The sequence below is a fragment of the Notolabrus celidotus genome, chromosome 22 (genome assembly GCF_009762535.1).
Source record: "Notolabrus celidotus isolate fNotCel1 chromosome 22, fNotCel1.pri, whole genome shotgun sequence".
NCBI lineage: Eukaryota > Metazoa > Chordata > Actinopteri > Labriformes > Labridae > Notolabrus > Notolabrus celidotus.
The window spans coordinates 3,561,836-3,577,230 of NC_048293.1; the positions used below are offsets into that span (position 1 = coordinate 3,561,836).

Genomic DNA, 15,395 nt, shown 5'->3' on the forward strand with positions numbered 1-15,395 from the left:
ATAATGTATCCTATCGTATCATATAACATAAGGTATCCTATCGTATCATATAACACAAGGTATCCTATCGTATCATATAACATAATGTATCCTATCGTATCATATAACATAATGTATCCTATCGTGTCATATAACATAAGGTATCCTATCGTATCATATAACATAATGTATCCTATCGTATCATATAACATGAGGTATCCTATCGTATCATATAACATGAGGTATCCTATCGTATCATATAACATAATGTATCCTATCGTATCTTATAACATAATGTATCATATCATATCTTATAACATAATGTATCCTATCCTATCATATAACATAATGTATCCTATCCTATCATATAACATAATGTATCCTATCGTATCATATAACATAATGTATCCTATCCTATCATATAACATAATGTATCATATCGTATCATATAACATAATGTATCATATCCTATCATATAACATAATGTATCATATCGTATCATATAACATAATGTATCATATCGTATCATATAACATAATGTATCATATCGTATCTTATAACATAATGTATCATATCGTATCATATAACATAATGTATCATATCGTATCTTATAACATAATGTATCATATCGTATCATATAACATAATGTATCATATCGTATCATATAACATGAGGTATCCTATCGTATCATATAACATAATGTATCCTATCCTATCATATAACATAATGTATCCTATCGTATCATATAAAATAATGTATCATATCGTATCATATAACATAATGTATCATATCGTATCTTATAACATAATGTATCATATCGTATCATATAACATAATGTATCATATCGTATCATATAACATAATGTATCATATCGTATCTTATAGCGTAATGTATCATATCGTATCTTATAACATAATGTATCCTATCGTATCATATAACATAATGTATCCTATCGTATCATATCATAACTTAATGTATCTTATCACATCTTATATCATAACGTAATGTATCCTATCGTATCATATCATATCATAACGTAATGTATCCTATCGTATCATATCATAACGTAATGTATCCTATCGTATCATATCATAACGTAATGTATCCTATCCTATCATATCATAACGTAATGTATCCTATCCTATCGTATCATAACATAACGTAATGTATCCTATCCTATCATATCATAACGTAATGTATCCTATCGTATCATATCATAACGTAATGTATCCTATCGTATCATAATATAACGTAATGTATCCTATCGTATCTTATCATAACATAACGTAATGTATCCTATCCTATCATATCGTAATGTATCCTATCTTATCATATCATAACGTAATGTATCCTATCCTATCATATCATAACTTAATGTATCTTATCACATCTTATATCATAACGTAATGTATCCTATCGTATCGTATCATATCATAACGTAATGTATCCTATCGTATCTTATCATATCATAACGTAATGTATCCTATCCTATCATATCATAACGTAATGTATCCTATCCTATCATATCATAACGTAATGTATCCTATCGTATCATATCATAACGTAATGTATCCTATCGTATCCTATCATATCAAAACGTAATGTATCCTATCGTATCATATCATAACGTAATGTATCCTATCGTATCCTATCATATCAAAACGTAATGTATCCTATCGTATCATATCATAACGTAATGTATCCTATCGTATCATATCATAACGTAATGTATCCTATCCTATCATATCAAAACGTAATGTATCCTATCGTATCATATCATAACGTAATGTATCCTATCCTATCATATCATAACGTAATGTATCCTATCGTATCATAATATAACGTAATGTATCCTATCGTATCATATCATAACGTAATGTATCCTATCCTATCATATCATAACGTAATGTATCCTATCGTATCATATATCAACATAATGTAACGTATCGTATCATATCATAACGTAATGTATCCTATCCTATTGTATCGTAACCTATCCTATCCTATCGTATTATAACATAATATCCTATACTATCGTATCACATAGCATCATTTTGTGTTGTTTCTTTTGTGTCGTGTTGTGTCGTATTGCATCCTCTACAGTGTTACAAAAAAGAAAACTGCAATATTAGAACTAAAACACCTGATCCTTTTATTCTGAAATTGAATTTTAATAACTGCATCTTGCTCCCGTATTTGTCAGAATAAAGACTTTCATGTGTGACAAAGACTCCAGTGCGCCCAACACCAAGATGTCTATTTATAAACCAAAATGCTTTACCTGAGCCACTGAGGGTTTTAAGTGATTGTAAATTCTCTAGAACCAGGACCAATGTCAGCAGCATTAGACATCCAGAGCAGTATGACGAGAGGGAGAGGAGAGGGAAAAACCAGTGGCTCTGATTTATGTAAAATGTTTTTACTCATAACAGAATGAGATGACGTTGTCCTTAGGTGACTTGTGTTTTAAATCCCTGATGTTAAAGAGCTCACATTTAATACCAAGCCATCTGTCTTAGATGGAGATTCTGGCTCATTACCCCCATCTGGTGGCCTTAAATTGTAACTGCATTTAACAATAAATAATAATAGTTATTATCATCATAGTAATATTAATAATTATAATCAGCAAATTGTAAACATGTCAGCTCTGGAGCTGAATAAAGGCATTATCAGAGACAGCTGTAATTTGCTTTTAGACATACTGGATTAAACTGGGATAAAAAAATAAATGTGCCCTCCAGTGTTATAAACCAATTATTTCAGTTTAATTATCGTCTTTTTTAAATTAAATGATAAGTTCCTGTACATACAACCAGTCCTGTTTCTCAAGTCCAAAAGCTGTTTAGAACTAACCATTAAAGAATGGAAGTTTATAGTTTATCCCAGAAAATATCAAAAGATCATATAATGAAATCCTAATCATCGCTGGTGACGACAAACCTCACTGCTGATCCATTATTTAGTCCAGGCTAGACAACAAAGTGAGTCACTAAGGCAAACAAGAGCTGTAACACCCCGTCCCAGAGATTCTCTTCCAAGAACTGAGCCAAAGTGTCTCAGAGTCCTGCCAGCATGACAAATGCCCACACGGCTGCTGATGAAGCTAATCCAAAAACCCACCCAGCTAAATTAGAAAGACATTATTCCTGCAGGGAGAATGAGCTCAGCATACATAAACACAAAAGGCCAGAAGTGGTTTTACAGCTTCATCTCCTGAATATATGACTCCTCCTTTCTGATGTTAGGAGGAAGATGCCCCTGTAAGAGATGTGCTGCTGGTGATGGATGATACCTGAGGAGCCGCAGTTCAGTCAGGAGTGTGGGGTTCTGCTGGGCTTTTTCTGGGGTTGGCTGAGAGGCCTGCTCGTGCTCCAAACGCAGTCGCTGGATCTCCTGGAGGATCTCCCTGAAAGAGTGAGTCAATCAGTTTTAACAAACAGCCATGAGAGAAATTCTTACATTCTTTCTTTATTACATTTAGAAAGGCTGTTAGGTTCTGTCAAATTTGGATTTGTCAGCTCACAGGACAGATTTCTACATCACTTCAGTTCATCTTAAATGGGCTCTGGGCCAGCCAAGAGAAGTCACCCGTGTTCCTGGATCATGATTCCATATGGTTTCCTCTTTGCATGGTTCAGCTTTAATATACACTACCAGTCAAAAGTTTGGACACACCTTCTCATTCAATGGTTTTTATTTATTTTAATTATTTTCAACATTGTAGATTAATACTGAAGACATCAAAACTATGAAATAATCTGGTTTTACCATAATCTGGATTACAACAGTAGTCAAATAGGGCTATCCATTGTGTACTAACCCTACCTCTGAACAACACAACTGATGGTCTCAAACACATTAAGAAGGCAAGTCATTCTAAAAATGAACTCTTGACAAGGCTCATGTTCATTAGAAACCATTCCAGGAGACCACTTCATGAAGCAGACTGAGAGAATACCAAGAGTGTGCAAAGCTGTCATGAAGGAAAAAGGGGGCTACTTTACAGAATCTAAAATATAAAACAGATTCTGCTTTGTTTAACACTTTTTGGTTAATTCAATAATTCCATATATGTTCTTTCATAGTGTTGATGTCTTCAGTATTAATCTACAGTGTTTACAATCATTACAATAAATACAAACATTGAATGAGAAGGTGTTTTTAAACTTTTGACTGGTAGTGTACATTTGTGGGTGCAGCAACAAACTGTAGTCACAGAAAGTAGCTTTTAGATGTGATTTTGAGCTCATGCAGTGAGTTCCACTACAGAGTCAGGCCTTTTTAAATGCAGTGCAGCCTGGATGCATGACCATCCAGTATTGGTTTCAGGCCTTGACCCTTTTGTATAGAGATGTCTCCGGATTCTCTGAATCTTTAATGGTATTATGTACAGTAGAAGATGAAATCTCAGAGTAGTGAATCTCTTCCCATCTTTAGTTCTGAGAGACTCTGACTCTCTGGAATGTTCTTTTTTATACCCAGTCATGTTATTAACCCGCTTTAAAGCAACCTCATCATTTGGGAAACACTGATTTCGGACCTTGGTACAGTTGAAGTTTGGATGAAAAGTCCTACCTGTTTTTGTTCTCCAGCTCTGCAATAAGCTGTCTCTGTTGCTTATTTGCGTCGAAGTTGAAACTCAGATCTGTTGGAGGACATTGTTGCTGAAAAACAAAATTATCATAGAACGGCATTAACAACAGTGGGGGAACAAAAGTGAAAACAGCAGCAGCTTCTTTCTGATCACAGCAGGCAGAAATGATTCTCTGCTGGAGACTTATTATGCTTCTGCCTAAACAGAGAGCAATTTCAGCTCACCACAGCTTTCTTTTATCCCTCCATTTTAAAGTCAGGCTGAAAAGCAGAAATTTAAATAAAGTGAAAGCGACATGAATATTTTCTGCTTTAGTGAATAGCTTTGTTTCTTCACACAAGAGATATTTTAATATCTTTTTATGTGTGCTCTTCTGACTAGTTTGACAGGCACATAGAAGAACTATATATAAATTATAAGCCTCCTTTTTGATGGTCTGGTTTGCTTTTGTATCTTATAGTATGTGGGCATCAGTATCAATTCCAGTCTGATGACTTTGCCTCTTTTTTAATATTCCTCAGATTAACGTACCTTAACAAGAGCACTTATCCCGTCCCTTCCTCTCTTGTCTTCATAAAATAACTTTTTATGTCTGAATGTTGCACAGTCTGACTTGCAGGTCTTAGCCCTGCAACTTAAACATCTCAGTTCCCCATGCCACAGCATTACATGTGAAATTCAGGCAGACTGAAGCCCACCATGTCACTCACTGTGGAGTTTCCCGCCTCAGCTGCCAGGCGGGCGGCGTAGCGTGCGATGAGGCGGTGCTCTTCATCTAACCGGCTCGGACTCTCCAAGACACTGAGCAAAGTTAGCACAGAGACACACATCACATACAGACACAGGCACGCACACATGTACAGCAACACTGACCTTAATGTGAAAGCTCTTATATAAGCAGAAGTTTGAACAGTACAAGTGATTATGTGGAAAAACTCTTTATCATGCAGGTGACCTTCATATATGAGAGTTGGTTTTCACTCCAAAGCTGACAGACAGTTTGAGATAATTGCTCATAACAATGAACTGAGATGAATAAGAGAGAATGCAGCATGCCAAATGCATTTGTGACTGAGCCAGTGCCCGTTCTGGCCGCTTCATCACTGCCTGGAAATGTCAAATAAAGGCATGAGGCTTTAAATGATCATGGGCGGGGCATATGGTGCAGACAGACGACGGGACATATGCCGTCCTAGTCAGCGATGAAGAGTGAAGGAGAGCCGAAATGGAAAGTGCTGGACGCTTCTCTAACTCTGACTGGAGAGTGAGCCATGATTAAGACCATTAAACCCAATCTGGCTTGAAACCTGCTGCATTGACAGCCGCAGTCCCTGCTGCTTTCACCACCCAGCCCACAGACTGGAGATAAAGATGAGTGACATGACAGCTCTCCAAAAGTGAAGCAAAACCCATTGACCGTTTAAAATAAAGACCTAGTCCCAGTGTCGGGTTCAGAGGAGGGTTTGAAGCCTAAAGAATGCTCACTCAACCTAACCTTCAGTCAACTTAAAAGTTGAGGTGGACTTTCAGCCTCCTAACAAGCAGCTACAACACTTCCACCTGTCAGTCAACTCAGCCACGCCCTTAATTATGCAAATCTTCATAACTCTGAGCCTGAAAATAATCAAAATTGCTGACTTATGAAAAAAAATCACCCCCATAGAGTATGCACAAACAAATAAATAAATGAGCTATTCAGATTTTTTTTAACCAGCCTGTGTGTGTTTCTCTCTGCTATAAAAATTAGCACTTTATCATGAGTGTTAATGGGACTTCCTGAGCTTTTGAAGCAAACCCCAAGTCAACACTCAGGGACAAGCTGTTTTTTTTGCACTGCTTTTGGCTTGAGTTCTCAACACCAGAGGTTGCTGCTTGCCAAAAAAATGTGTACTTCCTCTACTAACTGGCTGCAGCATAGGTTGTAAAGCCTGCCTCCTCCATGTAAACAGATGGAACATGGGTCAGCCTATAAAATAAAAATACACATCAAATAAATTGTTCTCAAACATGGTTTCTGCCGTTTTAGTTAGTTGTTCTTCACTGATTTATGTGTGTTATTATGATATTTTGATAGCAGAGGGGTCGGGACGTCAATATCAGCTCCACAGATGGCTCCTTTTTTTTGGCTTCACTCTTACAAAACAATTAGGAGGTGAAGCGTTGTTAATCTTTATAGACAGTCAATTACCCAGCTGATACGATGGTTTAAAAATCAGCCTGTTCTTCCACATCTGTATTTAAATATTATCTATCCAAGCAGATATGAAGCAGCCAGTGTGATGAGATCATTTTGCCTTTCCCAGCTCCTTCCTCACTTCTTTAAATGTTTCTCTTTATTTCCTTTTGTGTCTTAGCTGCAATCTTAAAATACTCCGATCATTCAACGTAAAGATACCATGAACTGACTCAAAAAGTATTAAGCTAGTGTGCATAAGATAAAAGAAACATGACTGTAATAACATGTCAAAGCACTCGTTTTGAGGAAAAATCTCATAAATGTCAAGAAATGTCTTAAATGGAACATTTCTCTGAATTAACTCCTCCTCAGGCCACAGCGTAGACAGAGTCTGAGATTTAGTGTAGGACTAAAGTGATACATTGATGTACGTCAGGGAGGAATTGCTCTGACCCTACAAAGCCTGCGTGTCTGGATCTTCAGGCTGTCAGTATAAAAGCTTCTCCTGTCGGTTCCCGGCACCACCTCTCTGTCTGTGCCAGGTTTTGGACAAAGATGCTTCAGCTGCCTTTGAGCTCTCCTGAGCTGGCATCTTTCCCAGGAATCTTAGATTCTCAAACATCTGAAAGTATCTATATTTTTGCACTGAAATGCAACGATCTCACACGTGACTGGTCATGGTTAAGTTAGGTAGGTGTGTGTAAATGATTTTTAAAATCTTAGCTCTGATTTCTGATTTGGGGTCAAAACTTTAATATGCCAAAATTTTTAATTAGCTAAACATCTGGAGCAAGATACAACCTCATTCTGATTGGTCCTGCAGCATTACATCAGTATGTTTACTCGTTAATAGGATGACAAACTGTGTCTAATAATAATCTTTCAGTCTAAATTTAATGTACAATTGTAAATATATGTATGTTTATAAATATATATGAAATACTATATGTAATATATTTAAATGTTATATTATATTTATTTATCTATTATTTATATTACATTTATTTATCTATTTTCTGTTACATGTATGTACCTATTATATAATATATTTATTATAGGGTACAATATTCATAATTTATAATATATATATTTACTGCATTTATTTACGGTAAAAGTACTACCTTTATTTTAATTTTAATTCAATTTTAATTTTAATTTTAATTTTTTTTTAAATTTTGTATTTTCTCATTCTATTTCACAACCCGATGAAAATTCCTCACAGGAGCTTTAAGAAAAGTGTTCCCAATTGTGAAGAATCTTTTTAAAATGATTCCATGAAAGACTTTGTTTCTCAATCACAGTTATGTCAGACATAACTCTTCATAAGTATAACACATTACTTTTCATATTTCACTTGGTTATCTCTTAATTAAAATCTACTTGGAGCCATTAATTATGATGGCAGAGTTTTGTAGAGCAGTAACAAGCTATCATCCTTATTATAATATTCCACTGAAAATCAAAAAGCAATAATATTTCATTATTACCCAGTCTGACTGGTTCCATGAGCACATTTGATGCTCAAATGTATCTTTAAGTGAAGAAATAAGAGCAAGACTTAGGAGAGAGTAATGATTGAATTTTTCAATCTAAAGTCTTAAGTTGCGTGTTGCACAGTACACCTCCTTTAAAACTTCACACTGACTCACAGTTTGGTCCATCTTCTCTTAGAATAAACTCATCAAGCTCTAGACACCATTTTCCTTCTCTTTTTTAAAATTTTATCTTCCACCGCCACGGTTCTGCATGACTAACAGGTAATAAATTGCGCCTCGCCCTTGGAGGAGCAGCTTGTGGTGAGCGATTGTCTGAGAGGGAGAGAGGTGCAGTGGAGCAGGTGCCGTGTCAGCAGAGCAGACGCTATCAGAGAGCAGCCTGTGATGGAGGCTGGGAGTAAAACACGCACAATCTTTGACACAAAAGTCAGATTTTTTTATGTTTCTTTTCCTCTGGAAATCAGTGGAATCGGATAGGAAAATATAGGACAGAGCTGGTGTGTTTTTTTTGTTTTGGACTGTTGAACTGAGCCCCAAGGAGCTCTGCATTATTCAGCAGTGACATCTTTGACTCATGGGCCCTTTGTGTTAAAAAAAGGAAGGCTACTTGGGACAACAGATTAATATTCAGAGACCAAATGTGACAGAGTGAGAGGCCTCATTCAACAATGTATCAACCCACATCCACGCTGACACTCAACACAACCTGTTTTGGAAGCGTCAAGGTGGCTTCACACACATTTTCTGCCCTTAACTTTGCAGCTTCGTGGTTGTTTTTTTTATCTGTTTTGCTCCCCTAAGGCAACAACATCTTCCGTGTGCGACATCTTCCCACAGCAGCTCTGACTCACAAAATGTCAACACAAAGGTTATCAGGCCTCGTCATTACCGCCATAGAGAAACAGACCTGAGTACAGTGTCGCCTTGCTCTTGAACACACTGCAACACATGATGTCATACGCTGACCTCCACAGGTCTGAGCGCGAGGCATCATTTATCGCCTGGGGCATCCCTATCTTGTCAGGTTTCTCTACCCTGGCTTTAATCTTGTTACAGTCATCCCTCAGAGACAGGACTGTACTGTAAAAATAATCTAGTTAGATTATTTCACACAGAAAAAAATACTAATTGCATGTTTAGATAATTATGCTTGCACACATATCAATTTGTGGTGCAAAGAGGTGAAGTGTGGCAGATTTTTATGGATAAAGTAAGACACTAAAAGTGTCAGACTTGCTGTATGTAACATTTTTTGCAGTGTGCATGCTGCCCTTCAGCTGCCTGGGTCCTTGCTGTAGTACTGGATGACCAGCCTGAGATCAGAAGAGGAAAAAAATACAGCCACAGATTTCATTCAAGCTCCTCATGAATACACACCCAAAGCCTAGATGTCTGTCACACACCTGATCTTAAAACAGGCTCAGTATGAAAACCTCTAGCCTGAACACCCGACAGTGACCTCACATCCCTTTAATGTGCTGTTTGATGTCCCGAGTCCCTGAGCAGCCCCATCTCTCACACACAAATTGCTGGAAAGATGTGATAAAGAGATACTGTACACACACAAAAAGGCAAATTCACCCAGCACAGTCCTGCTGGACAGAGTGCAGATACATTACAGCTGCCTCAGAGTGCTCTCCATTATTGGATTCATAACCACAGATGGATCATTACCACTGAGAGTAAATAATAATAATAATAATAATAGAGGTGGCCTTTCACTGACATGAGAGGCTGCTTTCACAGAACCCGCCGCCTGCGATCTGCTTACACGACGAGGCTCTAATTCTATCATAATCTATTTGTCAAATCAAGCCTTTAAGTAGGACTGCTCGCATATTCTTCATGACAGCGTAGCAAATTTCCCTCTAAAAATACACTCACAAGGGCATGAAGCTCGAATGCAAAAATATGTGTCAAGTGTGAGGGAACAAATAAGAGTCTGTCGTCTGATTTACGGCGTTATTCTTGTGTTTTCTTTTCCACTGATGAGAGAGAATCTGTCAGAAGGAATCCTGAGATCAGACCAAACTCTGTGATAAAAATAACTTATTCTGCATGTGAGTAACTCAAAGTGTCAGTTTGTCATCTGTGCAGAATATATTACAGGAAATAACGAGAAAAGTGAAGGAAATTGTAAATAATCAGAGGAATATCTTTATGCAGAATACTTGGGGGGAGTGGGTGCTTACCTTTTGGTGGGAGTGGGTGCCCCGGAGGACATGAGCATTGTGTCGTTCATGTTGTTGGCCGCTGGTTTCGGCTGACTAAAAGACAAGATTAGAGGTCTTTAATGCTACGCTGCAGAGGCCTGTGGTGCGTGTCACCAGGGGGAATGGAGGAGAGGGCATTTGCATTTTATTAGTAATCATGAATCAGCGATCCTCACTTCAATTTAATCCAACTGTACAAAAGAGGATAAGAGGGAAAGCAGTGGGGGGGGGGGGGATGTGGTGCACAAAATAGACATAACATGTAATAGTTGAATCATAGAAGAATTGTTTTCCTGGGAACTCTCATTTCAATCTTTTTGAGCTAATTAACACGAGCAAGAGCAAAACAACAGCAAGTCAAGAAATCTAATTAAAGTGGAAGTCTGTGAAAAACCGAGAGGTGACATTGTGGGAGGTAATTTGCGAGGGTAAACAAAGCGATGGGGTCCATCTGGCGGCTGAATGGTCGGCCCTGACGAGCCCGTCTGAGGCCAAACAACCCCGGGACCACCGAGTCTCATTAACAGATCAAAATATCACTCTGCACAACTCTCAGCCTCACACTACACAACAACATTTCAACGTCTGTGGAGCTACGTCTCCTCAGCCTTGGGTAACATAAATCCTGTTGTTTCTCCATGTAGTCCTCAGCCTTGATTCAGATGTAAGTGTTTTATTTAAAGCACTCCTTATCACACAAGAAGGAAGAACACTGAGCAGCATTGTGTCCTATTATGTTTATTTGTCCAATCCGCATTTTTGCTCAGAATCACACTATTTATATCCACATTGTGCAGAATAATGTTATCAGCATGAGGCACTGACAGCCTTTTTTTTCTGCTACAAAGTGCCTCACAAACATTTCTCTCTGTGTGTTGTGCTGCAAAATACAAAACAAGAATAAGAGTGAGCATAGCGGCATCATTTGTGGATTACTAATTGTATGCAAATAATTTAAGAGGTTATTTGTTCACAAAGCAGATAACATGTTCGCTGTGTTATTATGCATGCTCACGTTCCAATTAAGTGCTGCTATTTAATAGTTCATGCATTTTATTTTCCCCTGGGACGCATCTGAAACAAAACACATCTAAAAGAAAAACATGAGTAATTAATCAGTCTTCATTTTCAGCTTCCAAAACCAAACACAAGTCCTGATTACTACGACGCTACGAGCATGGAGATAACAACAGAAAAACAGCCGTCACTCTTCTAACCTGCACATGCTTCCCTGTCAGCGTCCTATAGAATCACTCAGATGTTTACTTCTCGTTTAACGCTCATTATGTTACACTAATCCTGCCTGAAGGTGAGCAGCCAGACAGATGACGGAAAAAGCTCGAGTCAGCACACTTACCTCTGTGCGGGGAGCGAGCACCTGTCTGGCTGGCAAAATACATCCAACTGCTGCTGCTGCTGCTGCTGCTGCTGCCAGATGCCTAATCTGCCCTCGACTGAGCGCGCGAGCATCTCAATGTACTACACTGCTGCTGTCTCCAAGGAAACTCGGTGGTCACGTGACTTTGTGACGCCGTAGATTTTGCTCTCTGTCTCACACATGCTCTCTCTCTCTCTCTCTCTCTCTCTCTCTCTTTCTCTCTCTCTCTCTCTCTGGAGCTGGAAATCAGGGAAATGCCTTTTGCTTTTGAATGCATCCAAAATAAGCTACTCTCATCCCTTTAGGAGACTAATGTGTAACAAACTGGCCTTTTCAGCCCTTACTATAATACTGTAATACCATAATTGCATTTACATATCTTCATCCGTCCTCTTACATAATTCAAAGCTCTCCCCAGCTTTAAATAATCATCATGCCTTTCAGAGAATGTAAATATAACTCCCATAGAACATTGCAGCTCAATAAAAAACGAAGCGTCCTCTTATATGAAAGTATTTCATTTTGGATTAACTCCACCAGACGTCCTAACTCATTCACATCCGTGTCTGCAGCCCCGTGCTCCACTGACTTGAGAAATGTTCATTAAGGACTCACATCATTCTGGATTCAGCCGCTGCCCCAGAGGTCAAACAGAGAGTGAACTGACACAACATTTAAGGAACTAAGAGATCAAAGTCTGCATTGCGCTAAGCCTCGTGCTACCTGCGTGCAGCGAATCACAATGTCCCACCCTTTTACTTGTACTTGGCAGTTGGCAGGGGCGCAGGAGATGAAAATTAAGTCCACATACACACACACATTCACCTTATTTTTCCCACAACGACAGATGCATGGCTGCCTTCAATCGCCCTCAGCCGGCTAAAAATAATACACAAACATGAAGCGTCCTCTCCCGCTGCTGGCAAAGGTGCTTCTATTTCCCCTGGGAGGCTGTCAGTACTTCGGCCATAAAAACCCAATGGATCGCGCTCACAGAGAAGTGAATCACAGGCCTGTTCTCTCCATTTTAATGATATTGATGGAGTTAGTATTGAGCGGGACAATAAGGAAGGATGGAAAACATAGGAGGTAAAATGTGGAGGGATTTTTGGGGATTAGGTAGAAAACAGGGAATTGGAAATACTAAACTAGCACTGAGGATGTGTTTATGCACAGTGCAGTACAGTAAGATGCCTATTCTCGAGTTTTCCTTTTGAATATTTGGTGCTTAGAGTCTTTTGGCAGAAGCAGAGCTAAGTCTGGAGGTAGGCAGACTTTTCATAGATTTAAAGTTCCTGAGACAGACGGTGCATCCCAAACCTATAACTCCTCTCCCAAACACAAATCCCCAAGAATCTGGCTGACAGTTTGAGTGGAGGGAGAAATTCACAGCTCAGCTCGGTGTTAGTCTTCGCTTTCAGTTGCTGGTAAATATTTCAAAACAGAATCAGAATAGCTTCACTTCCTCTGAGGGCACCGAGAGGGGAGTTGGACTACTGGGAGACTCCTGTCCGTTCGATTCGTGAGTTTCGATCAAACCTGACGCTCTACCCTGATTCTGCCATTATTACTCACTCACCTCCTCAGCCTTAAACACACACACACACACACACACACACACACACACACACACACACACACACACACACACACACACACACACACACACACACACACACACACACTCAAGAGAGAGAGAGAGAGACAACGGTGATGGATGTCTCCTGGTTCACAGCATTAAACAACACCTCCTCAGACAACATTTATCAGCATTGGCACCTAGCTGCACTACTTTTAGAAAAGCAACAGCACACTTCCCTCTCGCTTATGAATCATCAATAAAATCAAGTCATCGTAGAATAATATCGGATGCTTGGCAGTTGTCCTGTGACTAATTATCCAAGGGATCCAGTTTGGGGGGAAGATTTCTGTAGCCAGCAGGGGAATCAGCATGGGAATGCTAGGCAGAAAATTACTGTATTCAGCCCTAATTTCTCTGGAATCAAGCGTTTAAAAATGAGAATTAGTCCATTAGTGCCAGCTCCTCCTCATGGCTGAAGGCTACACAGAGAGCAGAAGTCATTTAAAGCTGAAGTGTTGGATTTAAAAGATTTTATTTTACATTTATATGCTCTTTTAGTTTTTTTGCCAAGAATAAGATAAGACAATTAGACTCACTCATTTCTCTTCTTTGAGTTATATATGCAGCTACAGCTACCAGTATGTTAAACTAGCATAGAGACTGAAAACAGGGAGAGGCAGCTAGCTCTTTCTGTGACACAGTCCTCCTTCAAGCACCTCTTAAAGTAAGTAAGTTCATGTTTGTTTGACTTCTACAGACAAAGCAGCAACAGCACAGTCATTAGCCGTAAGATAGCTAGAATCAGACAGACTGGGTGCTAGCTAGACTGTTTCTTGGTGACAAGTATTAGCTTACTGTAGTCTGTAGTTTTACATTTAAAACCCAAAAACATGTTGTTCATACATTTCTTATTTGGTATAAGTTAGTGTTGTAGTCAAGACCACATTAACCGAGACCAAGACATGTCCGAGACCAGAGTGCACCGAGACCAAGACAAGACCAAGACATTTAGGCACGGAGACCGAGACAAGACCAAGACCACGGCAGGGCAAGACTGAGACAAGACCAAGACCATATATATCAATGAAAAATCATTAAGAGAGTTAACAAAATAAAAGACTTCTGTTTATTTTATTAACATTTGCTTTAAAAACAGTTGATAGCAACAAACAAGGTTTAGTTTTGTCTTTGTTGCCTTTCTTTTGACGCACTGTGAGAGACTTTTGACGCCTAAAGTTTCATTTTGGTCGTCGTAAGTTTAACTTTCGCTTTAGATCAGAGTTCAAACTGTGTTTTCTGTTGCCTGTGAGCTCAGGAGAGGTAGGAGGTCGTAGTGGTAGCTGCACAGGATTATTTTGTCAAGCCTTTTCTTATTAGTTGTGTGCATTTTCTATTTACTAATATTTGTGGTGTGTGTCCCAATAATGACAGGGACACAGAGTGCATCAGTGATGGTCTCAACCATCTTGATATAAAATACGGAGTCCACCCAGTCCGAGACCGGGACAAGACCGACTAAAAATGCTTTTGATTCTGACACAAGACCGAGATCTCAGATAAGTGGTCTCGAGACCGATCTACAACACTAGTATAAGTTTCACAAAATAAATCTAACAGGTAAATTACCTTTAGATAGAGACAGGCTAGCTGTTTAACTGTCATCTAGTTTTTAGTCGCAGTAGTTTTATGCTGAAGGCACAGACTTGACCGTGGTGTTAATCTTCTGTTTAACTCTTTATGTAACTTTTGTTAAATGTCTTATATATTTCTTCAACTAATGAGATGTAAAAAAAACATTTGTGAGCTTGTTTGTGGATTTTGTTCTTGTCATACAGAGCTAGGCTAGCTCTTTTCCCTGTTTTCTGGTCTGCTAAGCTGGGCTAATTGTCCTCTAGCTATAACTTTACATTCAGAGGGCAGACATAAGAGTGGTCATATTTGATGACTTAGTATTTTCACCTCAAACTCTCAGAC

General features: G+C 38.7%; 1 protein-coding gene and 1 long non-coding RNA gene across 19 annotated transcripts in view; one reads left to right on the top strand and one right to left on the bottom strand.

Moving 5' to 3' along the window:
* The window catches only part of LOC117805865, a 128,392-nt gene that overhangs the window by 74,317 nt on the left and 38,680 nt on the right, over nt 1–15,395 (top strand). For 10 of the 12 annotated variants that reach the window (XR_004629541.1, XR_004629542.1, XR_004629547.1 and 7 more), the window contains one exon: nt 3,228–3,396. The exons of the other annotated variants lie outside the window; for them this stretch is intronic. This is a non-coding gene — a long non-coding RNA (uncharacterized LOC117805865). The remainder of the gene's footprint in view (nt 1–3,227; nt 3,397–15,395) is intronic. 12 annotated transcript variants of the gene reach the window in all.
* dtnbb (dystrobrevin, beta b) overlaps nt 1–15,395 on the bottom strand; it is a 41,590-nt gene that overhangs the window by 9,191 nt on the left and 17,004 nt on the right. For 5 of the 7 annotated variants that reach the window (XM_034674448.1, XM_034674449.1, XM_034674452.1 and 2 more), the window contains exons 11-13: nt 5,287–5,377; nt 4,558–4,646; nt 3,275–3,388 (exon numbers count right to left, since the gene is read on the bottom strand). In XM_034674448.1, the coding sequence (XP_034530339.1) occupies nt 3,275–3,388; nt 4,558–4,646; nt 5,287–5,377 (294 nt within the window). Of the gene's footprint in view, nt 1–3,274; nt 3,389–4,557; nt 4,647–5,286; nt 5,378–10,440; nt 10,516–15,395 lie in introns of all 7 variants that reach the window. The other 2 variants (XM_034674447.1, XM_034674446.1) reach the window with 1 other exon arrangement.